The 24,343-nt window shown below is 45.8% G+C and overlaps 1 protein-coding gene across 13 annotated transcripts in view; it reads left to right on the forward strand.

Annotated features, from left to right (window-relative positions):
- TFDP2 (transcription factor Dp-2) overlaps window positions 1-24,343 on the forward strand; it is a 122,937-nt gene that overhangs the window by 64,534 nt on the left and 34,060 nt on the right. For all 13 annotated transcript variants that reach the window (XM_068280478.1, XM_068280467.1, XM_068280477.1 and 10 more), the window contains 4 exons: window positions 973-1,097; window positions 1,673-1,720; window positions 12,940-13,102; window positions 17,233-17,376. In XM_068280478.1, the coding sequence (XP_068136579.1) occupies window positions 1,051-1,097; window positions 1,673-1,720; window positions 12,940-13,102; window positions 17,233-17,376 (402 nt within the window). In that variant the 5' untranslated portion in view covers window positions 973-1,050. The remainder of the gene's footprint in view (window positions 1-972; window positions 1,098-1,672; window positions 1,721-12,939; window positions 13,103-17,232; window positions 17,377-24,343) is intronic.

Genomic DNA, 24,343 nt, shown 5'->3' on the forward strand with positions numbered 1-24,343 from the left:
ATGGCATTCCTCAAGCCAAATACTTTTTTGTTTTAATACTCTAATTCTCTATAAACTAAACAAGCCTCGTCCACAATTTTTCAGAGAGCCTTGGCAGTAGCAAGGGCTCATGGAAGCTCAGTCTGGGGAGGGGGGGGGGGGTATTACTAGCCAGAGATTTGAGGCAGAGGGGAGGAGGAGGGGGGATTGTTTGTTTTTTTTCACAGAAGATGCAGATAAGCTTGCCTGTTTGTAATGTTTACAAACAACATGGCTGCTGTCATTGTACCACAGGAAGATGTAATCCTATTCTATTGAAGCTGTTTGCAGCTAGATTTGCTGTGTAAACTATCTAAACTTTAGAAAAGATATATAGACAAGTTACTTGTTATAGTTAGTTTTTCATCTCAGATCCACTTTAAGGGGAGTGAATGGGGCGGGGAAGAGGAGGGAATGGGAGGCTGACAGGAGGTAACATTGCGGCAAGCCTGCCTCTTCCTCTCATAAAATTTGATTCAAGCCAAAAGCCACATTTTTCAAGGATTGATTACTAGGACCGTGAGGAATGAGCAGAGGAACAGACATAGCACTGAGGCATGAGGATCCAGCATAAACATACCTCTATGCTTATCTTGTGTAGCTTTGCCTCACGTCAGGTGTGATTTAAACAAGGCGTAACCTCTCCAGTGTATGGATGCATACTCATTGATGCTAGGACAATAGAGATGGTAATGGGTTGTGTTTTGTGTATGTAATTGTTGTTTTTACCTCAGAAGCCTGAACCTGAAACCTTGCCCCTGACAATGAAGCATTGAGCTGCAGTGTATGGTGTCACAGTGGAAAGCCCCAATTTCCTGTGTCTCAATGAGCTCTGGGGTTAATAATGAGCATAATGAGAAGTTCTACTAGGGAGATTGTTATTCACAAGAGAGCAGCTAATCTCGGGGTGAGCTGGATTCAGCATTAATCATATCTTTATGTTTGTCTTCCCAGATTATAAGCACTCCCCAGAGATTGAGCGCAGGAAGAGACCTTCTCATAGCGAGACAGTTCTCTGCACCGACGTCAGCCATGGTCACTCAGAGCCACATCACAGACACTACCAGCTGGATCCCTGGGTAACTTCATTTTTGGACACATTTATTTGTAATGTTTGTAGAAGGAATGCTGCTCTTATCACTCATCTCATGATGTCTACTTAAAAACTGTTGGGAAATTAGAGAGTTGACTCTTCAGTCTTCGGCCCAGTTCACACTGGTGGTGAAAAACGGTCCAATGTTAACCTATGGATCCATTCACATTGGTCTGTTAGAACCGATCCGTTCCACATGATCCGCTGAACAGACTGCAAATTTGGTCCTGCAGCAATTTTTCTGGACCGCTGAGCCCAGCAGAAAGGAAACGGAAGCTGAAGTGCTTTTGGGGGCAGTGAGAAAATGGAACGTTTCTTCACATTAGTGAAGAAACAGACCATTTAAGCGAGCCAAATCCGCTTTGTGGATGGAGTTCTGGAGGGGATGTGGGGGAACAGAAGCAGTTGAACAGAAACTGAGTGAAAATGGAGGTGATCGACCAGTAATCAGATCTGTTTCACAGATCCGTTTGCCACTAATTGCCAGTGTGAACTGGGCCTTCATGTGTATCTAATGCAGAATGACCTAATTCTATCTGTTTTTTGTTTGTTTTTTTCCAGGGACAGAAAACGTGCCCGTGAGTTCATAGAGTCTGACTTCTCTGAGAGGTGAGTATTAGGATTTCAACTAAAATGAGGACCTATAGTGCTGTAAATCTTTCCTTATGTATCTCTCTCTTTCTTGTTGTAAAAGTGTTGTCAGAAAACTCCCTTTCATTCACAGAGTGGAGAGAGTATCGGCTCATTTGCATAGGTGTTTGTAATATCACCCTCCCTGCAACTATTAACTATTCTCCGCGTTGTACAGTTTAGTGTCTCCTCCCTGTCTACTCCAACGGTGCGGTAATGAGCCTTGCCACTAGAGGGCATCAAAGAGGAGATGCAGAACTGTGTGATGTGAAGAAGATACTGAAGTTCCTGGCGGTGTTAAAGGAGTACGATAGGCAGTGCAGTTTCTAGGCTAAAATGCTCCCAGGGCGAGGGTGTAAAAATTGCGCCCCCCCCCCCCCCCCGCAGCAAGGTATGGGTGCCCGCAGTGTAGGTTAGCCAGGTCTAGTTGTACTCAGTATAGATTCCCCCAAAATAGGTACCCCAGTATAGGTAGCCAGCTATAGGTCCCCCCAGTATAGGTAGCCAGGCATAGGTGAGCCAGTATAGTTGCCTCCGGTATAGGTTAGCCAGGTAGGTGCCTCCAGTATAGGTAGCCAGTATAGTTGCCCACAAAATAGGTTAGATAGGCAGGCGTCCCCGGTATAAGTTAGATAGTTAGGTGCCCCCAGTACAGGTTAGCTAGGTGGGTGCCTCTAATATAGGTAGCCAGAATAGTTGCCCCCCGCATAGGTTAGATAGGTAGATGCCCCCAGTATAGGTTAGTTAGGTAGGTGCCTCCAATATAGGTAGCCAGTATAGTTGTCACCTGTATAGACTAGGTAGGTAGGTAGGTGCCCCCAATACAGGTTAGATAAGTTAATGCTCCCACTATAGGTTAGATAGGAAGGTGCCCCCCAGTATAGGTTAGATAGGTAGGTGCCCCCCAGTATAGGATAGGTAGGTGCCCCCCAGTATAGGTTAGATAGGTAGGTGACCCCCAGTATAGGTTAGATTAGGTAGCTGCCCCCTCAGTATAGGTTAGATTAGGTAGCTGCCCCCCAGGTTAGATAGGTAGCTGTCCCCAGTATAGGTTAGATAGGTAGCTGCCCCCAGTATAGGTTAGATAGGTAGCTGCCCCCAGTATAGGTTAGATAGGTAGCTGCCCCCCAGTATAGGTTAGATAGGTAGGTGCCCCCCAGTATAGGTTAGATAGGTAGGTGCCCCCCAGTATAGGTTAGATAGGTAGGTGCCCCCCAGTATAGGTTAGATTAGGTAGTTGCCCCCTCAGTATAGGTTAGATTAGGTAGCTGCACCCAGTATAGGTTAGATTAGGTAGGTGCCCCCCAGGATAGGTTAAATTAGGTAGGTGCCCCCCAGGATAGGTTAAATAGGTAGCTGCTCCCCAGTATAGGTTAGATAGGTAGCTGCCCCCCAGTATAGGTTAGATAGGTAGGTGCCCCCCAGTATAGGTTAGATTGGGTAAGTGCCCCCCAGTATAGGTTAGATTAGGTAGCTGCCCCCTCAGTATAGGTTAGATTAGGTAGCTGCCCCCTCAGTATAGGTTAGATTAGGTAGCTGCCACCCAGTATAGGTTATATTAGGTAGGTGCCCCCCAGTATAGGTTAGATTAGGTAGGTGCCCCCCAGTATAGGTTAGATTAGGTAGGTGCCCCCCAGGATAGGTTAGATTAGGTAAGTACCCCCCAGGATAGATTAGATAGGTAGGTGCCCCCAGTATAGGTTAGCTAGGTAGGTGCCCCTCAGTATAGGTTAGATTAGGTAGCTGCCCCCTCAGTATAGGTTAGATTAGGTAGCTGCCCCCTCAGTATAGGTTAGATTAGGTAGCTGCCCCCTCAGTATAGGTTAGATTAGGTAGCTGCCCCCCAGTATAGGTTAGATTAGGTAGGTGTCCCCCAGTATAGGTTAGATTAGGTAGGTGCCCCCCAGTATAGGTTAGATTAGGTAGGTGCCCCCCAGGATAGGTTAGATAGGTAGCTGCCCCAGTATAGGTTAGGTAGGTGCCCCCCTGATGGAGGGGGGAGCCGCAGCCAGTCTCCTCTCTGCCTACACGCTGATGCACACACACGCTGCTTCCTGTTTAGCAGCGTGTGTGTGTATCAGCGTGTAGGCAGAGATGAGACTGGCGGCGAGAGAGCAGCGCTTGGAGTCAGCGAGGTGAGTAGTTTTCTATAGCGCTTCCCTGTGCATTACTCTGCACTCCGTCCGAGGGGGAATCGCATGGAGGGCGGCCCGGGGAGAGGGAGGGAGAGGTCGAGCTGCCCTCCCCGCGGCTGCGGCTCCCCCCTCCATCACAGCGCCCCCCTCCCAGCAGCGCCCCGGGCGGCGGCACGCTCTGCACGGCCGTAGAAACGGCCATGACGATAGGGGGTAGGAGGAAAAAGAGTTGAACTTACCTGGGGCTTCTAATGGTGCCCCACAGACATTCTGTGCCCACGCAGCCAATTACCGATGCTTCGGTTTCTGCCTCCAGTTCACTTCCAGAATTTGCGACTTTAAAGTAGGAAAACCACTGCGTCTGCTCGGCCGCACCCTCCCTCCCGCTGATGTCACCAGAAGTGTATTGCCCATGCCCAGTATGATCTGAGCCTGCCCAGTATGCTCCTGGTGGCGTCAGGGGGAGCAAGGACATGGCCATGCAGGCACAGTGGGTTTCCGACTTTAAAGTCGGAAATTCCAGAAGTGAACTGGAGTTGGGGGACCAGAGCATCGGTGAGTGGCTGCGCGGGAACAGGATGTCTGCGGGGGACCATTAGAAGCCCCAGGTAAGTTCAACTTTTTTTTTTTCCCCCTACCCTCCTACAGTACTACTTTAAAGGGACTCCGAGCAGTGCAGAAACTATGGAAAGATGGATATCATTTTAAAGCTCTTTCTCCTCTTTTCAATGATATATAAACCACCACCCTACGCCTTTTAGTTTTCGTTATTTTCGCGTTTGAAATTGCCGCGTCCGCGACTTCGATTGCGAAAATAGAGAAAACTAAAAGGCGTAGAGCGACGATTTAGGGGTCGCCAGAAAGAGGAGAAAGAGAGCTTTAAAATGATATCCATCTTTCCATAGTTACATTGTATTACACAGGGCGACTTTTTCTGCTGAATGGAGCTGCTGACTTTGAGAAAAAGTCGCCCTGTGTAATGCAATATAACTATGCAAAGATGGATATCATTTTAAAGCTCTCTTTCTCCTCTTTCTGACGACCCCTAAATCTTCGCCCTACGCCTTTTAGTTTTCTCTATTTTCGCGATCGAAGCCGCTGCAATTTCGATCGCGAAAATAGCGAAAACTAAAAGGCGTAGGGCGGTGGTTTATATATCATTGGAATGAAGAGAAAGAGAGCTTTAAAATGATATGCATCTTTCCATAGTTTCTGCACTGCTCGGAGTCCCTTTAAGTGAGTTGTGCCTGTGCCTTCCACTGTGCACCTCTCTGCATATGGCTGAGCGGGGAATGGAGCACTCGAGGAGACACAGACGTGCCCTCTGGGCTCTGCAAGGAGATGCTAGTGCCTTCCCAGCCTTGGCCTGGCCAGTAAATGTTGCTTGGTTTATATTGGTCCTTAAAATGCCCAACACAAAGATTTTCCAGTTAGATTCCCCAAAAATGTTCTATCAAATGCTTTTTGACAAATCAATTGAACGCATGGATCGGACAGGTCGGAAAATCTAGGTTGACTTCGGCCAGGGCAAGAGCGGCAGTAGATCGATGGCCCATAGTGCTGCACTGCATTGAACAGTTCAATGCTGCGCTTCAATCAATTTTTAATAAATTGCCTGCTGGAATCGATGCCCTGAGTGATGGATATCTATTTCTTTCTGTAAGGGATAGAGTTAGAACATTGGGATGCACTGTATATGTGTATGGCCAGCTTTCCAGTCACACTAGGATTTATACATTGAGAGATGCGTGAATAGAAATAAGCAGGACAGAGTGAAGCAAGTGTTTTGGCACCACACGACACCTGCTGATATGACCACAATGTTACTTGGCGCCCTGTATGTAATTTGGGCGTCGACAATAGCCAAAGCCTGAATTTTATTAGGCAGTGATGGGTAGTGTTAGGCGTAGGGTTTACAGTAGGGGCTAGATTAGGAAATTGCTAGGGGTGGAATTTGACATCCAGATTTCCTGCTTCATAGGTAAAAGCCTTAGCAGTATTGCCCATATTCCACTAGCGGTATCGCATGCCGCTGAAATTACCCATCCCCTTTCTCCAACGTATGCATACAGAGAGGTGAGAAAGTGCCCTGAGTGACATTGTTATTCTTATTTAGTATTTCTATAGCGCTGACATCTTCCGCAATGCTGTACAGAGTATATTGTCTTGTCCCTTAACTGTCCCTTAGGGGGGCTCACAATCTAATCTCTACCGTAGTCATATGTCTATATATGTATTGTGTAGTATATGTATCATCGTCTATGTTTTTGGGATATGAGGAAACTGGAGTGCCTTCAGGAAACCCACACAGACACGGAGAAAACGTACAAACTTCATGCAGATACAGTTATAACCACTAAGCCACCGTGCTGCCATGAATATGTGAGGTATTCAATAAGAGAAATAATACATTGCTGAGCCGAACAAATCCCAGGAGTCAGGCAGCTATTAAAAATGATCACTGCTGCCTAATTATATTGCATGTTCAGTTATTATGAGTGGAGATGACGCTAAAAGTGTCATCCTAACGCCTGGATTGGATAGGCTGGTTCCCAAATTCCTTTCTAATTTGTTCATTCATGATATACTGTGAAAATAAAGTAGCAGTAGCTGTTTTTTCAGCCTCTTCCTGAAAATATTGCCCATGTATTATTCAGTGCTGCGTAATATATTGGCGCTACTTAAAGTCGACCTGAACACAAAACCGCTTCTCTGCTCTAAAAGATACTCAACAGCATAATAACCTTCAAAGAAACACATTTCTTTGTTACAGCTGATACAAATCCTGCAATAAATCTGCAGTGTGTTTACTTGCTGCTTTCATGGAAGCAGGCATATTGTCAACATCCTGTGCTTTCAAAGGAGCTTATCTACCGTGGCAGTCAGGTTAAGGGATCAAATTATATCTTGTGATTAGTCGCAGATAAGAGGGAATAAGACAGGCTAAACTCTCTAAATACAAACGGGTGCATTTCTCTCTGTTTTTCCTTCTATCTTGTGCAAGAGTTCAGGTCCACTTTAAACAAATGCTAATCATGATTACTTTCTGATTCATTTGCTTTGAACAACTGTGCAGGCTAATGGGGCACAAAAAATCTGCATACTCCTTTATGTAGGAGATACAGCCAATCAGGATGCACGATGATCTGGAGTGCGGGAATTTTTCCTGTTAATAGTAAAATAAAAGTAATAAAAGGTGAAGCTCTGAGAAGTGGGCTGTGTTGCCTCATGTCTTGCGGAATATCTGGGCCTTTAGTAGTTCTTCTGTGGAGCGCAGTAATGTGTGCAGTGTGTATCCCGCGTACTCCATACAATGCAGCGCACAATACGCCATTCTTCAGATGTGTGAAAGCACTGAGCAGATGCTATAGAGCCTCCTGTCTGAAAGCTGTAAATGTTGAGCAGTTCAGACCAGTTGGTCCCTGGCACAGTCCTGACTCTTCCACTTCTATTCACTTCCTGCTGCTTTGCCCAACAAAGAATCTGGAACTAATCGCCCTGCATGCTTCCCGGGAACGCCTGGCCGCTGTGGCAACCACTTGTCAGGAAACGTTTCTGTCGTCCGCTGTGTCCTTCATCCAGGCTCTGCAATGTACACCGGCTCTGCAGTGTACAGAGAGCTGGCTGTATATTGGGACACAGCTACTGCAGTGAGTTCCTGCAGTTATATCTGTATTGTCTATACATCAGAATCAAGGGGCACCTATAGAGGAAGTGAAAAAGTATAGCAATTAAGTGTTTCATGTTGATATATATAAAAAGCTGCAGTCAAGGCATAACAATTACAGCCTGGTTGCACTTCTCCACCCCCTGCCATCTACCTTTTTAAGCCTTTCGTTCCCTTATGCTTTTTAATTCACAGCAAGCAAATCCAGAAATACTTTCACTGAGAGATCCATCTACGTAGTCACATTCAAGCCAATCCAGAGACGTATAGGATGCCTCCAATCTGTGGAAAATGTTTCCCCATAGCAAGAAATATTCAGTGTATATAATAGTCAAATATTCAACATAACTGCAGTATAAAACCTACAGTTACGTATACTTTAGCCTAAACAAACATACTGTCATTAAGTTACATTAGTTATGTTAATTTAAAATAGATCGGTAATATAATCTCTTACCCACTCTGTTTTAAAAGAACAGGCAAATGTTTGTGATTTCATGAGGGCAGCCATCTTTGTTATGGGGGCAGCCATCTTTTTGGTTGAAAGGAGGTGACAGGGAGCATGAGACACATCCATACCCCTGATCTCTCAGCCACCACCATAAACAAGGTCTCCTCGTGTCTCTCAGCAATTTCCTCCTGGATGTCAGCTAGGTTCCTAAAGCTTAACCTAGACAAAACTGAGCTCCTGATCCTTCCACCCCATGCTGCTGCACCCATCCCAGGTTTCCACCTCACAATCGACAACACAACCATTCTCCCTACCTCCCAGGCCCGCTGCCTGGGTGTCACCTTGGACTCTGACCTCTCCTTCATCCCACACATCCAAAACATCACAAGAGCCTGCAATTTCCACCTCCGTAATATCTCCAAGATCCGCCCATTCTTAACCCCGGACACGACCAAACTGCTCATCCATGCCCTCATCATCTCCCGCCTTGATTACTGTAACTCACTCCTTTCTGGCCTCCCCCTGAAACGCACTGCCCCCCTTCAATCAGTGATGAACGCGGCTGCAAGACTCATCCATTCTTCCCACCGCTCTGCATCCACATCTCCCCTTTGTGAATCCCTGCACTGGCTCCCTATCCGTCTCAGGATAAGTTTCAAGATTCTATGCCTGGCGTATAAATCTGTGCACAAAACATGCCCTACCTACATCTCGCAGCTTGTTCACAAGTATACACCAGGTCGCCCCCTCCGTTCCTCCAACGACCTTCGCCTCACCACCCCGCGCATTTCACACTCCCATGCCCGCCTGCAGGATTTCTCAAGAGCTGCCCCCACCCTCTGGAATGCCCTTCCACCACCCATCAGACTTGCTCCCTCTTTCAACACATTCAAGCAAGCCCTCAAAACCCACCTCTTTATGATGGCCTACCCACCTCCTACCACACAGTAACTCTCTAAGGAATATTTAACAGCCCCCCCTAGTGTTTCCACCCCTCCCTTTAGATTGTAAGCCTCTGGCAGGGTCCTCCACTCCCTAGTGTAATCTACAGGATCATGTGCTCCTGTCCTATGACAGCCTGTACTTGTATTACTGGGCCTACCTAACCAGCCCATATTGCATGATCATGTATTTTGTACAATTTGTATGTATAACTTTGTTCTATGTGTATAACCCTATGTATGTCATCCTTGTATCATTGTATATATTTATTGTCCAGCGCTGCGTAATATGTTGGCGCTTTATAAATACAATAAATAATAATAATAATAATAATAATAATAATAATAACTGTCCTGTGTCCTGATCACCCCTCCCAGCTGCGTGTGCTAGGCTCCAAATCTCAAATTAAAATAAAAATTTGCACTAAAATAGCAGAATGAGATGGTGTCGGAGGTTCTGCACAGGAGCAAGCCCAGTCCTGCACAGCTGTGTTTCAGCTACAAGACGTATATCTACTGACTCGTGGCTTAGATGAAGTCACAGAGGACGTAGATATACTGTAGTGGTGGAAAAAGTGGTTAATGTCATACAAGGCCACAGCAGACAGAAGCACTGCTATCATGTAGTTTAAGTATAGGAAAAAGTAGGAAAGGGTGATTGGTGGTAAGGAGTTAAACTGGGAAGAAAATAAGCATGCTAATGAATCGGGTAGCTTTTCAGTCTGGATTTGAATAACTCCAGGGTTGGGGCTATCTATACTGGGTGGGATACTGAGTTCCAAAGGGTAGGGGCAGCATGACAGAAAGCTCTGGTGCCAAAAGTTTTGAGGTGCATTCTGAAGGCTCATACACATGAGCCAGAGGTGGCTCGAGCCATAAACACACACACACACACACACACACACACACGGCAGCTACACACGGCACACAGAGGGACACAGATTAGGCGGAAGCTGTCGCGGAAGGTTCCCCCCCCCCCCTCCGCCGGAAGCTCCATACATTGTGTATGGCATTGCTGTCGCTAGTCCGCATACACACGGCGGACTAGCGACAGTTGCATTGATGTTGTGGCGACAGCTGTTGCAGGCGATTGACCACGCCAATCACCTGCCGACAGCAGCGACGAGCGACGGTTCAGGGTGCGCACCTCATACACACGGGCGACCTGTCGCGGCAACACGTGCGTGCCATGTGGTTGCGGCGACAGTTGTAGCCCGTGAGTATGAGGCTTGAGAGTGACGAAGATTATGCAAAACACAGTCTAAGTCACGGGCCAAATTGTTTAAGATTTAACATTGAAGTGTCTCAAACCAAGAGGCGTAACTATAGCAGCCGTGGTGGATCTGCTGCTCCCCCTTCTGCAGAGTAGTGCAGTGGAGCAGATAGATATTTGCCTGCTTCAGTGCTACTTTGTGTCTCCTCTGATCTTCCTGATAGCGACATGCACTATGCTGCATACTTCTGGCTCCTGAGACATTTCACAGCCCAGAGCAGGCAACAGCCAGAATGAAGAGAAACAACGCATCACTGGAGCAGGTAAATATCTGCTCCGCTGCACTACCTTGCTATGTACGGAGATGGTGTCGGAGGGGAAGGTGTGTGTTTTACCAGTTAAGGGGGTTGTTGGGGATTTGGGTCCAAGGAGGGGTCCCCATGCTAATTTTCGTTGGAGGGTGTTTATGGATTATTGCTGCGCCCCAAATGAAATGGACAATGTTTCAATCAGAAGCGCTGTGGCGGTGTGCTCCTCTGGACGGGAAGACAGTGCGCTGTTGTTCTATTGCCACTTACAATGATGGACAATGGAAGCTTTCGAGGGCCACATACAATGGCATGAAGGACTGCATTCGGCCCGCGGGCCTTGAGTTGGACACCTGTGTGTGTGTGTACCATTTCCAGCCACGTGGTGAAACTACTGACATGTTTCGGACCTAACCTGGCCCTGAAAGAGTACCATACTTTAAAAAAGGCTCTGTCTTTTATACTGGAAGTAATGTTTAATCAAAACTATACAAACATCACCTCAGTTTACAATATTGAATTACAGTATTCAAATTTTACTGAAGTTGGTGTTGTCATTGCCTAGAGGCCATAATCGGCAACATGAAAAGAAATTAATACTTGAAATACACCACTTTGTGTGTCATAATTCTATATTATATAGGAGTTTTACTTTTTGAATTGAATTATTAAAGTAAATTACCTTGATAGTCTAATTTATTCCGATGCACCAGTGTATTGCACATTTTTTATTTCAGAGGGGCTCTTGAGAGAGGGTGGCTTTTTGTACAGTGCCACAGAATATGTTGGCGCTTTATAAATCAATAATAATAAAAAGATGAGCTGTCAGCCATACTATGTAAAAAAACATATATAAGTAGATAAATACTTGCTCTACTTACATAACATATATATTGCATTGTCCACGTTTGGATTATAGTGATTTTTCTACAGAAAAGGAAAAAAAGAAAATCCTTCTTAGCATTTCCCATTTTAACTGTGACTATTTTGAAGCCAATCCTGATGTAATTTCCTCCCTTATTCTCCTCTGCCTGATTTGCCCGCCCTTCACTATAGAAAGTGCATTGTCTCAGCATGAGAAATATTGGCCAATCAGAGAGGAACAGAGGTGTGGGAGAGGAAAACAGGAGGGAAAGAGGCTTCAGCTGATCAGGCTGCATTAGTTAAGTCTGAGGGGAAGTAGAGAAGCAAAAAAAGACAACCCGGCATGCCCTCCAACTTCCTCTTTATGTACCAAATTGTGTGTGTACCAAATAAGAGTCATGTAAACTGGGGAATGATCATTTATCAACAAGAAAAGTAAGAGTGATTTTAACTTTTGGATTCCCTGGTTAGCATCCTTATTACTTGTTTACCAGATACAAATAATTGATTTTTGATTTTATGCCTGACAGTTATACTTTAAGCCTAATACATTGTGCCAGTTTGTGCTTTTATTGCCATTTGCAAATATATTAGTAATTGGTATTCTTGTCCCAGATGAGTCTCACAGCCACCTGGTATGTCCTGGGATACCTGCGGTCATTGCTGCCTGTGCATCACTTGTATCACCTTAAAGCACACCTGAATTGACATTTAAAAAGTGGATTTTTACTTACCTGGGGCTTCTTCCAGCCACTCGTCTTTCAGGTCCCTCGGACTCCTCTGGGTGTCCTGTGTTGCTCTGCTGCCCCTCAGAAAGATCTGCAACTGGAGTTCTAGTCACAGCTACTGCGCATGCCTGGCCCTGACCACCCGCCTCCTCAGTCCCACTTCAGTCACTGGGAGCATTCTACACATGCACACAGTACAATTCTTCTTGAAAATTGTACTGCGATTTCCATCCCCAGTGTCTCCAGCAGCTGGTCATGTGACTCGCCTCTGAGGTACAACAGCTAGCAAGTTATTTCCTCACAGCATCACTGTAGAGCAGGGGTCCCCAAACGTTTTGGGTCGAGGGCCGGGTCCACATACTTCAGACTGCTGGGGGGCCGGAGTATACATAAAATGAAGTCTTTACAGGCCAGACAGTGAAGCATACACAGGTGAAAACCTGCAGTCCACTTGGACAGCAGTGTCACCTGAAGTGTAATTTGATTGGAAACCAGCAAATTACTGCTTTCTGGTTTCCATGTGGATGGGTGGTGCCAACACTGCTATTCTATATGCGGACCACCAATATTTAAAGATGTAGCTGACCGCATCTATAAGTAATACATTTTGTGTGTGGTGGGCCGGTAAAAAAGCCTCAGGGGGCCACATTCGGCCCGCGGGCCTTAGTTTGAGGACCACTGCTGTAGAGTGAAGTGAAATGTATCCGCGCTTACAATGTATCAATTTTCTGTTGTTAATTTTGTAAGCTGTGATGCTGAGCTGAACTTACATGTTCTCTGTTGTTGCTACAGTTTGAGTTTTACCATTATGAGCAGCCGCAATGCTAACAATGCTGTGTTGTCCTTGGTTGTACGGCTGTAATAGGTTATTTTTATGTTTTCTACCTACAGTAAGAGAAGCAAAAGAGGTGAGAAAAGTGGGAAGGGCCTTCGGCATTTCTCTATGAAGGTCTGTGAGAAGGTTCAGACCAAAGGAACCACGTCCTACAATGAGGTAGCTGATGAGCTGGTGGCTGAATTTACAACCTCTGCTGGTCACCTGACCTCCGACTCTGTAAGTAAAATGTATATGGTACTCTTGTTTGTCTTGTAATGTATGGTGTATGCCCTCACTAAATTATTAACTGCACTTGTTCCTGTACTTGTTCATACATTAAAGCTAGGCAGCCACTACAGATCGCTAATCGCAGCCGCAATTGTTTAGCGTTTTGTAAGCAATTTTATTTTAGTGCTTACATTTGTAGAGCAGTTTTGATTTGTAAAATCCATTTTTTAATTGGTTTTGGTAGTAAAATCGCTGCAAAATCGATTTTGTACAGCAAATAAAAAGCAGTATTGCAGCATTCCTATATTTTGTTTTGGAGTAATTGCTCCAAAAATGATGCAGGGCTCGCATTTGTGATTTCCCTAACCGCAATAGCTCCTGTGGATTTGTCTCTATTGAATTTCATTAGCATGGTGCTTTTGGAGTCATCAGCGATCATCAGAAATACCAAAACGTTGCTAAAATCACTCAAGTGGGCCATAGCCCTTAGACAGTTTTAGAGTGAATTTAACGTGTCTTCCTTTAAGATGCTGAACACACAGCTTTACCTCCATTTTACGATAAAATGTTTAAACCTAGCTATCAGGGCTGATTAAAGAGATGCCAATATTTCCGAGTTCATGCAGAATTATGTAAATTTTTATGCACATATATGCAGCTTGAAAATGGGCCAATCACCTCCCACAGAAATTGATTGGTCCATTTTTAATCTGCATATATTTGCTTAATAAATGTACATAATTCTGCATGAACTCTAAATTATTTGTATCTCATTGATCATCCCTACTAGCCATACGTGTCAATAGTGGCCTGTTATGGAATGTGATTCATCTCTCCCTGATCAGAAATACAGAATCAGAAATTGCAGAGCAATCCTATGTAGTCATTTATCCTCCATGCTTTGGATTGCAAATTGGGCCAAAATTGTTTGAAAGTTGCAGCAATAGATTCCTGGCTGATTCTACAGAAGTCTTTTAATTGCCCAGAAAAATGTGTATGGCAGGATTTGTATCCAAAAGCATTATGGATAGACATCCCAAATTAGACAATCTGGATTTGGATATTAGGGATTTGAATGAGTTACATTCCTTGTAAATTACACTTTGGCCTCGATTCATAAAGCATTCCCGCATTCGGAAATGCAAAAAAACGCTCACTTTACCGACCACACACCAAAATATGCATTCATAAAGGCTTTTTCCGCATGAAAAGCCGACATTTGCGAGCAGAGTGATCAATCACCGCCTTGCGCGGTGATTATCACAGCAACAGTAACAAATGTCAATTCATAAAGATTAGAGGTAGCGGTATGCGGACGGGTATTACCGCTACCTCTGATGTGGCGAGAAGCGTGCGGAATCCGTTGCAGTGAATGGGACAGACCTCCCAAGCAGCTGCAGAGAGAACACCGCACGGAGGGATTCCGCCTGCTTCCCCTGTTTCCGCATGTCTCCCGACAGCCTAACGCCTGCCTACAGCGGAGTATCTCCGCACGTATATCACAAGTAGCTAAATTTTTATGAATTACCACCCTGAAGGCGGAAATACCGACAGCGGTGTTTCCCCGCTCGACTTTCCCCGCTCGCAGGCAGTTTTATGAATCGAGGCCATAGTCTTGATTAATGTACTTATGCCGCGGTCTATAACTGATGCGTTCCACGTCACTTCCATGCTTAAAGAGAACCCGAGGCGGGGTTCTCACAACAAAATCCCCATACAGAGGCTGGCTCTGCCTATAGAGCCCAGCCTCTGTTGCTAATCAGATCCCCCCCCTAAATCCCCCCTGCGCTCAGCCAGACCCCATAAATTACAGCCGCGCTGCCGACACGCAGCCTGTCAGCAGCGGCTGTGTTTAGCTTCCGAACGTCAGTCTCCTCTCTCCCCCGCCTCCTGTAACGCTCCGGTCCCCGCCCACGTCCCTTCCCTCCACGCTGATTGGAATGAAGGGACGCGGGTGGGGACCGGAGCTCTGCAGGAGGCCAGGGGAGCGCCGAGACTGACGTTCGGAAGGTAAACACAGCCGCACAGCGCGGCTGTGATTTATGGGGTCTGGCTGAGTGCAGGTGGGATTTAGGGGGGATCGGATTAGCAACAGAGGCTGGGCTCGATAGGCAGAGCCAGCCTCTGTATGCGGATTTTGTTGTGAGAACCCCGCCTCGGGTTCTCTTTAATCCTTCCGGGTTGGAGGAGGAAGCATGGGAGTGATATGGAAGATGACATGAAATGCAAGTGGAGCACATCAGCTATAGGCATCAGCATGGGTAAGTTTTTAAAGCCAATGGGAACTGCTCATTAAAAAAAGAAACCAGATACATACCTAAGGAGAGGGAAGGCTCTAGGTCCTAATGAGCCTTCCCTCTACTCTCCTGGTGCCCTCAGTGCAGTGCTGGATCCCCCGTTCCAATCCCCCGCTGCGGGGGACATCGGAAGTCTTCAGGAGCAAAGTCCTCCTGAAGACAGGCGACTCCATACTGCGCGTGCGCAATATGGAGCGGCCGTCTTCGGGAGGACTCAGGCTCCCGAAGCCTTTCCTAAGTCACTGGTGGAAGGAGCAGTATTTGACCAATTTAGTCAAATACAGCTCCTGGGGACAACGCAGCACGGCAGGTAGCGGGAGAGAAGAGGAAGGCTCATTAGGACCCAGAGCCATCCCTCTCCTTAGGTAAGTATCTGTTTTCTTTTTTTAATGAGCGGTTTCCATTGGCTTTAACCCTCCCTCTCCTGCGGCCAGTAATTGCAACTTGTAATTTTGATTACGGGTAACTCTACTAGTGACAAATCGTGCTGGTAGAAATCTCCCATCACCACTCTTTCTTGGACTGTTATGGCTGATGCACACCGTGCAATTTTCCAGTCATATCGATAGTTTACGGCGTATTCAATCTGCTTCCGATTGAAAAAAGGGATGAATTTTGAAACTAGTACTTCACAAAATCCATCCTTTTCTCTATCGGAAGCAGATCGGACATTCTGGAACTTATCCATCACTCCGTGGATCTGGCTGGAAGTTACATGGTATGTATCAGCCATAAAATGGATGGAGATATGTTGGTTTGCATGGCATCTAAACACACTCAGAAGCTCATTGACACTCATTGTTTATTGCCACACAAAACTTTGTATTAGATATATACAAACATAAGCATTTATACAGAGAAACAGAAGATTCTAACCGCTATATAAATCCAAAATAATAATACTGCAGTAACAATTGTACTTCCACTGTACAGATGCCTAAAAATATTTGACCACTTACTGAGTGCTGACTATTCCTGATTGCAGCTAGCTGTGTAATCAGCGCTGGGTTTGCAATCAAGAAAGCTTCAGGTACAAGTGGGGAATAAGCACCCATCTACTCCATGTAAAGAAAGAAATGTGCTATCTAGACATTATTATTTTCCCACCAAGTGAACCTTTCATTATTCAGCAGTGCAAAGTGTGTTTTCTATCAATTTTTCATCAGACTGGAAACTGTGTAAGGTACTGTATTATTACTGACTATAAATTAGAATCCATTTACTAATCCTAAATTAAACTAATTAAATCATTGATTATAGGACAGTTTGCATTTATTATGAATGTTTGTTCTGTAAATGCAAAACTACAATTTTACTTATCATTTCAGCAACTTTTGCTGTCCCGATATCACCTAAGCAAGAGTTTACAGACTTTTTTTTTTCTTCTCTCCTTGATGATCCTTTGTGAACTCTGTTGATCGGGCCTTAGAATTTGAACAGATTGTTTAGGAAGGCTCCTGTTTACAAAGCAAGCTAGATATGACAGTGCAGTTTGCATACACCATTTCAGGCAAAGGAGAAAAAAAGAGTAAGGGAGGAAATGACATTAGGATTGGCTTCAGTCAGAGGCAATAAAGATGTAAAATGCATGGAACAGTTTTCTCTTGATTTACTATATAAAATTCACTGAAATAAAAATGTAGACAGTACAATAAATATGTTATTTAAGTATGGCTGGCCCTACTGCTTTAAGATTGCTGCAGAGCATAAACTGGACATTGTTAATCGTACTAAAAAAATTACTTCTAGCTGACAAGTGGCTCATATGCTACGTAAAACCACATATTGCAATTTCCAATCAAATTTCAAGCTCTTATTTAAGGTTTTTCCTCCTCATTTCAGGCTTATGACCAGAAGAACATCAGGCGGAGGGTTTATGATGCTCTTAATGTATTGATGGCCATGAATATTATCTCTAAGGAGAAGAAGGAGATTAAGTGGATTGGTCTACCATCGAATTCCGTCCAGGAGTGTGAGAATCTAGAGGTAACTTTCTGTTCCTCTGCCTTGTTGTGCCAGTGTTACAGGAGTGTGAGAATCTAGGGGGTGACTACTTAGATTTGTTTAATCCTTTCCCTGCCAAGCACCTACTAGGTGTGTTTTGGCAGGGAAGAGCTTCAACTGCCAACAACATACTAGGGGCGACATCATTTCTTCCTCCCACCTGCATAGGTCGAGCAGCGGTCGGTGTGGAACTACTCACTAGGTAGCTTGCTTCATGCGGTATCCCCGCCGTCTCCTCTCTACTTCCTGTATGACGCCTGACTACTACACGTCATACAGAGATCGGGAGAGGAGGGAGAAGCCTACTGCCAGTGGGGATATCACATGGAGCCAGCGATCGGGTGAGTTAATTACACGCTGACCACTGTGCTCCAGCTTTGCAGGGGGCCACAGGTGGGTGGCCCATGTGAAGGGAGGGAAGATGTCTGCCCCGCTCCCCACAGTGGCACCTATACCTGCTACCTACAGGGAGTGCAAAATTATTAGGCAAATTAGTATTGTGATCACATCATCCTCTTTATGCATGTTGTCTTACTCCAAGCTGTATAGGCTCGAAAGCCTACTACCAATTAAGCATATTAGGTGATGTGCATCTCTGTAATGAGAAGGGGCGTGGTCTAATGACAGCAACACCCTATATCAGGTGTGCATAATTATTAGGCAACTTCCTTTCCTTTGGCAAAATGGGTCAAAAGAAGGACTTGACAGGCTCAGAAAAGTCCAATATAGTGAGATATCTTGCAGAGGGATGCAGCACTCTTAAAATTGCAAAGCTTCTGAAGCGTGATCATCGAACAATCAAGTGTTTCATTTAAAATAGTCAACAGGGTCGCAAGAAGCGTGTGGAAAAAGCAAGGCGCAAAATAACTGCCCATGAACTGAGAAAAGTCAAGTGTGCAGCTGCCAAGATGCCACTTTCCACCAGTTTGGCCATATTTCAGAGCTGCAACATCACTGGAGTGCCCAAAAGCACAAGGGGCTTGATTCACAAAGCGGTGTTAACTGTTAGCACGCCTGTGAAAGCCCCCTTAGCACGTCTAAACAAGCTTTTCGCTCATAAAAGTTTACGCGCGCAAAACTTTATGCGCGTAAAACTTTACGCGCGTACTGCACAGGGCGCTCCGCGCGAAGTGCCCATTAAAGCCTATGGGACTTAGCGCGCGTAAAACTTAACGCGCGTACTGCACAGGGCGCTTCGCGCGAAGTGCCCATTAAAGCCTATGGGACTTAGCGCGCGTAAAACTTTGCGCGCGCAAAGTTAGCGCGCGATCTGATTGAGAAATCCGGTGCTAACCTACTTAGCACCCTGGTTAGCGCGTCTAAAGACTTTAGACGTGCTAAGTAGGTTAGCACCGCTTTGTGAATCAAGCCCAAGGTGTGCAATACTCAGAGACATGGCCAAGGTAAGAAAGGCTGAAAGACGACCACCACTGAACAAGACACACAAGCTGAAACGTCAAGACTGGGCCAAGAAATATCTCAAGACAGAAAGATTTTTCTAAGGTTTTATGGACTGATGAAATGAGAGTGAGTCTTGATGGGCCAGATGGATGGGCCCGTGGCTGGATTGGTAAAGGGCAGAGAGCTCCAGTCCGACTCAGACGCCAGCAAGGTGGAGGTGGAGTACTGGTTTCGGCTGGTATCATCAAAGATGAGCTTGTGGGGTCTTTTCGGGTTGAGGATGGAGTCAAGCTCAACTCCCAGTCCTACTGCCAGTTTCTGGAAGACACCTTCTTCAAGCAGTGGTACAGGAAGAAGTCTGCATCCTTCAAGAAAAACATGATTTTCATGCAGGACAATGCTCCATCACACGCGTCCAAGCACTCCACAGCGTGGCTGGCAAGAAAGGGTATAAAAGAAGAAAAACTAATGACATGGCCTCCTTGTTCACCAGATCTGAACCCCATTGAGAACCTGTGGTCCATCATAACATGTGAGATTTACAAAGAGGGAAAACAGTACACCTCTCTGAACAGTGTCTGGGAGGCTGTGGTTGCTGCTGCACGCAATGTTGATGGTGAACAGATCAAAACACTGACAGAATCCATGGATGACAGGCTTTTGAGTGTCCTTGCAAAGAAAGGTGGCTATATTGGTCACTGATTTGTTTTTGTTTTGTTTTTGAATGTCAGAAATGTATATTTGTGAATGTTGAGATGTTATATTGGTTTCACTGGTAAAAATAAATAATTGAAATGGGTATATATTTGTTTTTTGTTAAGTTGCCTAATAATTATGCACAGTAATAGTCACCTGCACACACAAATATCCCTCTAAAGTAGCTAAAACTAAAAACAAACTAAAAACTACTTTCAAAAATATTCAGCTTTGATATTAATGAGTTTTTTTTGGGTTCATTGAGAACATGGTTGTTCAATAATAAAATTATTCCTCAAAAATACAACTTGCCTAATAATTCTGCACTCCCTGTATATTGGTGCACTTATACATGCTACCTATACTGAGGCACCTATTCCTGGCTACCTAGACTGGCTGCACCTATATCTGGCTACCTTTATTGGTGGGACCTATACATGGCTACCTATATTGGCTGAACCTATACCTGTACTGGGGGCACCTATTCCAGGCTACCTATGCTGGCTGAACCTATATCTGGCTACCTGTACTGGCACACCTATTCCAGGACAGGAAGAGTTGGATACCAATACATATCTGGTATAGTTGGATTCAACAGAATCAGGGCTTTGTTTCTAAACAGTAACATTTTTGTCAGGAAAATTATTTATTTATTTATTTTTTATTTCACTATTTTTTAACGTATTTCACTCAAAAATGTTATCTTCAGAAAAAGTACATTTTGTTTGTGTTCAAGCCCAATTCATTACGGAAAAAACAATATATAATATGTCCTATTTCATGTATGTTAGAAAACCTACATATTAAATATTGTTTTCTATATATCCTAAGTAAACCTAATGAGTGCAAAATGTCTAAGAACTGCTTGGCGGATATTCGCGATTAGGACAATACACTTGTGCTGCAGCCCAGGCAGGAGATGTGACGGATTACTGTACAGCCAGCAGGTCAGTGCAGTGCTGTATCCCCACTCAGCCTTTATGTGCTGCAGCCCAGCAGGAGATGTAGTGACAGCAGGTCAGTGCTGTGCTGTATCCTCGCTCAGCCTGTATGTGCTGCAGCCCAGGCAGGAGTTGTAGTGACGGATTACTGTACAGTCAGCAGGTCAGTGCTGTGCTGTTTTCTCGCTCAGCCTGTATGTGCTGCAGCCCAGGCAGGAGATGTATTGACGGATTGCTGTACAGCCAGTAGGTCAGTCCTGTGCTGTATCCCCACTCAGCCTGTATGTGTGCAGCCCAGGCAGGAGATGTAGTGTTTGATTGCTGTACAGCCAGCAGGTTAGTGCAGTGCTGTATCCTCTCTGAGGCTGTATGTGCTGCAGCCCAGGCAGGAGATGTAGTGACAGTAGGTCAGTGTTGTGCTGTATCCTCGCTGAGGCTGTATGTGCTGCAGCCCAGGCAGATGTAGTGACAGTAGGTCAGTGTTGTGCTGTATCCTCGCTGAGGCTGTATGTGCTGCAGCCCAGGCAGGAGATGTAGTGACGGATTGCTGTACAGCCAGCAGGCCAGTGCTGTATCCTCGCTGAGGCTGTATGTGCTGCAGCCCAGGCAGGAGATGTAGTGTTGGATTGCTGTACAGCCAGCAGGTCAGTGTTGTGCTGTATCCTCGCTGAGGCTGTATGTGCTGCAGCCCAGGCAGGAGATGTAGTGTTGGATTGCTGTACAGCCAGCAGGTCAGTGTTGTGCTGTATCCTCGCTGAGGCTGTATGTGCTGCAGCCCAGGCAGGAGATGTAGTGACAGTAGGTCAGTGTTGTGCTGTATCCTCGCTGAGGTTGTATGTGCTGGAGCCCAGGCAGGAGATGTAGTGACGGATTGCTGTACAGCCAGCAGGCCAGTGCTGTATCCTCGCTGAGGCTGTATGTGCTGCAGCCCAGGCAGGAGATGTAGTGTTGGATTGCTGTACAGCCAGCAGGTCAGTGTTGTGCTGTATCCTCGCTGAGGCTGTATGTGCTGCAGCCCAGGCAGGAGATGTAGTGTTGGATTGCTGTACAGCCAGCAGGTCAGTGTTGTGCTGTATCCTCGCTGAGGCTGTATGTGCTGCAGCCCAGGCAGGAGATGTAGTGTTGGAATGCTGTACAGCCAGCAGGTCAGTGTTGTGCTGTATCCTCGCTGAGGCTGTATGTGCTGCAGCCCAGGCAGGAGATGTAGTGACGGATTGCTGTACAGCCAGCAGGTCAGTGCAGTGCTGTATCCTCGCTGAGGCTGTATGTGCTGCAGCCCAGGCAGGAGATGTAGTGTTGGATTGCTGTACAGCCAGCAGGTCAGTGCAGTGCTGTATCCTCGCTGAGGCTGTATGTGCTGCAGCCCAGGCAGATGTAGTGACAGTAGGTCAGTGTTGTGCTGTATCCTCGCTGAGGCTGTATGTGCTGCAGCCCAGGTAGGAGATGTAGTGACGGATTGCTGTACAGTCAGCAGGTCAGTACTGTACTGTATCCCCTACTCAACCTGTTTGTGCTGCAGCCCAGGCAGGAGATGTAGTGACTGATTACTATACAGCCAGCAGGCCAGTGCTGTATCCTTGCTCGGCCTGTATGTGCTGCAGCCCAGGCAGGAGATGTAGTGTTGGAATGCTGTACAGCCAGCAGGTCAGTGTTGTGCTGTATCCTCGCTGAGGCTGTATGTGCTGCAGCCCAGGCAGGAGATGTAGTGACGGATTGCTGTACAGCCAGCAGGTCAGTGCAGTGCTGTATCCTCGCTGAGGCTGTATGTGCTGCAGCCCAGGCAGGAGATGTAGTGTTGGATTGCTGTACAGCCAGCAGGTCAGTGCAGTGCTGTATCCTCGCTGAGGCTGTATGTGCTGCAGCCCAGGCAGATGTAGTGACAGTAGGTCAGTGTTGTGCTGTATCCTCGCTGAGGCTGTATGTGCTGCAGCCCAGGTAGGAGATGTAGTGACGGATTGCTGTACAGTCAGCAGGTCAGTACTGTACTGTATCCCCTACTCAACCTGTTTGTGCTGCAGCCCAGGCAGGAGATGTAGTGACTGATTACTATACAGCCAGCAGGCCAGTGCTGTATCCTTGCTCGGCCTGTATGTGCTGCAGCCCAGGCAGGAGATGTAGTGTTGGATTGCTGTACAGTCAGCAGGTCAGTGCAGGCGCTATATCCTCGCTCAGCCTGTATGTGCTGCAGCCCAGGCAGGAGATGTAGTGACAGCAGGTCAGTGTTGTGCTGTATCCTCGCTCAGCCTGTATGTGCTGCAGCCCAGGCAGGAGATGTAGTGACAGCAGGTCAGTGCAGTGCTGTATCCTCGCTTAGCCTGTATGTGCTGCAGCCCAGGCAGGAGATGTAGTGACAGCAGGTCAGTGCAGTGCTGTATCCTCGCTCAGCCTGTATGTGCTGCAGCCCAGGCAGGAGATGTAGTGACAGCAGGTCAGTGCAGTGCTGTATCCTCGCTCAGCCTGTATGTGCTGCAGCCCAGGCAGGAGATGTAGTGACAGCAGGTCAGTGCAGTGCTGTATCCTCGCTCAGCCTGTATGTGCTGCAGCCCAGGCAGGAGATGTAGTGACAGCAGGTCAGTGCAGTGCTGTATCCTCGCTCAGCCTGTATGTGCTGCAGCCCAGGCAGGAGATGTAGTGAGTCCCGGTACCCAGCTGTGGAGAAAGCTGACTCAGCAGCTCATTACTACTGTGCTCCAGCAGAGCGTGTCTCCTTGCAGGAGCGGGGGTGGTAATATGCGTTATCCTGTGCTATTTCCACTCTCCGCATTATGTAAGGATGATGCAGTTTCACAGGATTTATATGGCCTCCTGTTCCCAATTTCCCTGACTTATCAGAATTGTGTATAATTCTAAATATTAAAAAGCGTTACCAATTGTTAACGGCTTTATAAGAGGCCCTTGTGTATATATCTCCCCCATTTCAAGGATTAAAACACGGAGGTTCTAAGTAATGAAATAAACATTCTACGTATTCATTATAGCTGGATCGATTACAGCGAGTTCTTTTTGTATTGACTTCTTTTTAAGGAACAGTAATGAATCTAAAATATGCTTTTAGATAAATTATTTCTATAGTAGAAATGTCACAGTAGTACACTAAATATTCGGACAGAACTGATTTGCCTGTTCGAAGACCCTCCTAACATTTGAGAGGCCTATTTTAACCAGTTGAAGATTCCATTAGTGGTAACTTAAAGAGATCCAAGCAGCTTTTTTTCTGCAGTTTGTCCTGGTTTCTAATAGCTGTAGAAGCTACACCCCTCCCCCATCCCACTGCCCTTATTTATCCAGGGGTAGGTGCAAATGTAAAGTGTGATTTTTCTAAACTGTTTGAAGAAAAATGTTCTATCTCTCTACCTCCTGCTGATTAAAGCTTTTGTTTGCTCATTGCTACTGCTAATAACAGCAGTTTTTATCTACCTGCTCTTTCTGTGGAGGGCAGGCCCTGGTATTGTTTAAAATGAAATAAACATGGCAGCCTCCATACCCTTTCATTACAGTTGTCCTTTAAAGCTAGAATAGGCCCATAGAGTGGTCAGTCCACCACCAATCACTTGTAAGTGAGGCATCTTGTTGTAGGTGAGAAGACCCTTTTGAGACCCAGTTCCAGTCTACAAGAGATGAAGAGTTGTTGCAGTGCTAAAAATAACCCCCTCTTATTTTGACAGTGTAAGATATGTAGGGCTTATGACTGCCATAATAATAATTCAATTCACTTTCCCTGCCAGGTGCTGTTCTTCACACCTTAACAATAGCAAGACACTTTTTGGTACTTTTTCTATTGCAGAGAGCTGAAAAATTATTTAAATCAGAAGATGAAATATGATCTTCTAGAAGAAAACTTAGAACAAGTGCATTGAATAAGGGCCATAGTGTGTATGCCCCTTTCCCTGCACATCTCTAATGCACTCCAT

Source organism: Hyperolius riggenbachi, chromosome 4 (assembly GCF_040937935.1).
Source record: "Hyperolius riggenbachi isolate aHypRig1 chromosome 4, aHypRig1.pri, whole genome shotgun sequence".
Taxonomy (NCBI): domain Eukaryota; kingdom Metazoa; phylum Chordata; class Amphibia; order Anura; family Hyperoliidae; genus Hyperolius; species Hyperolius riggenbachi.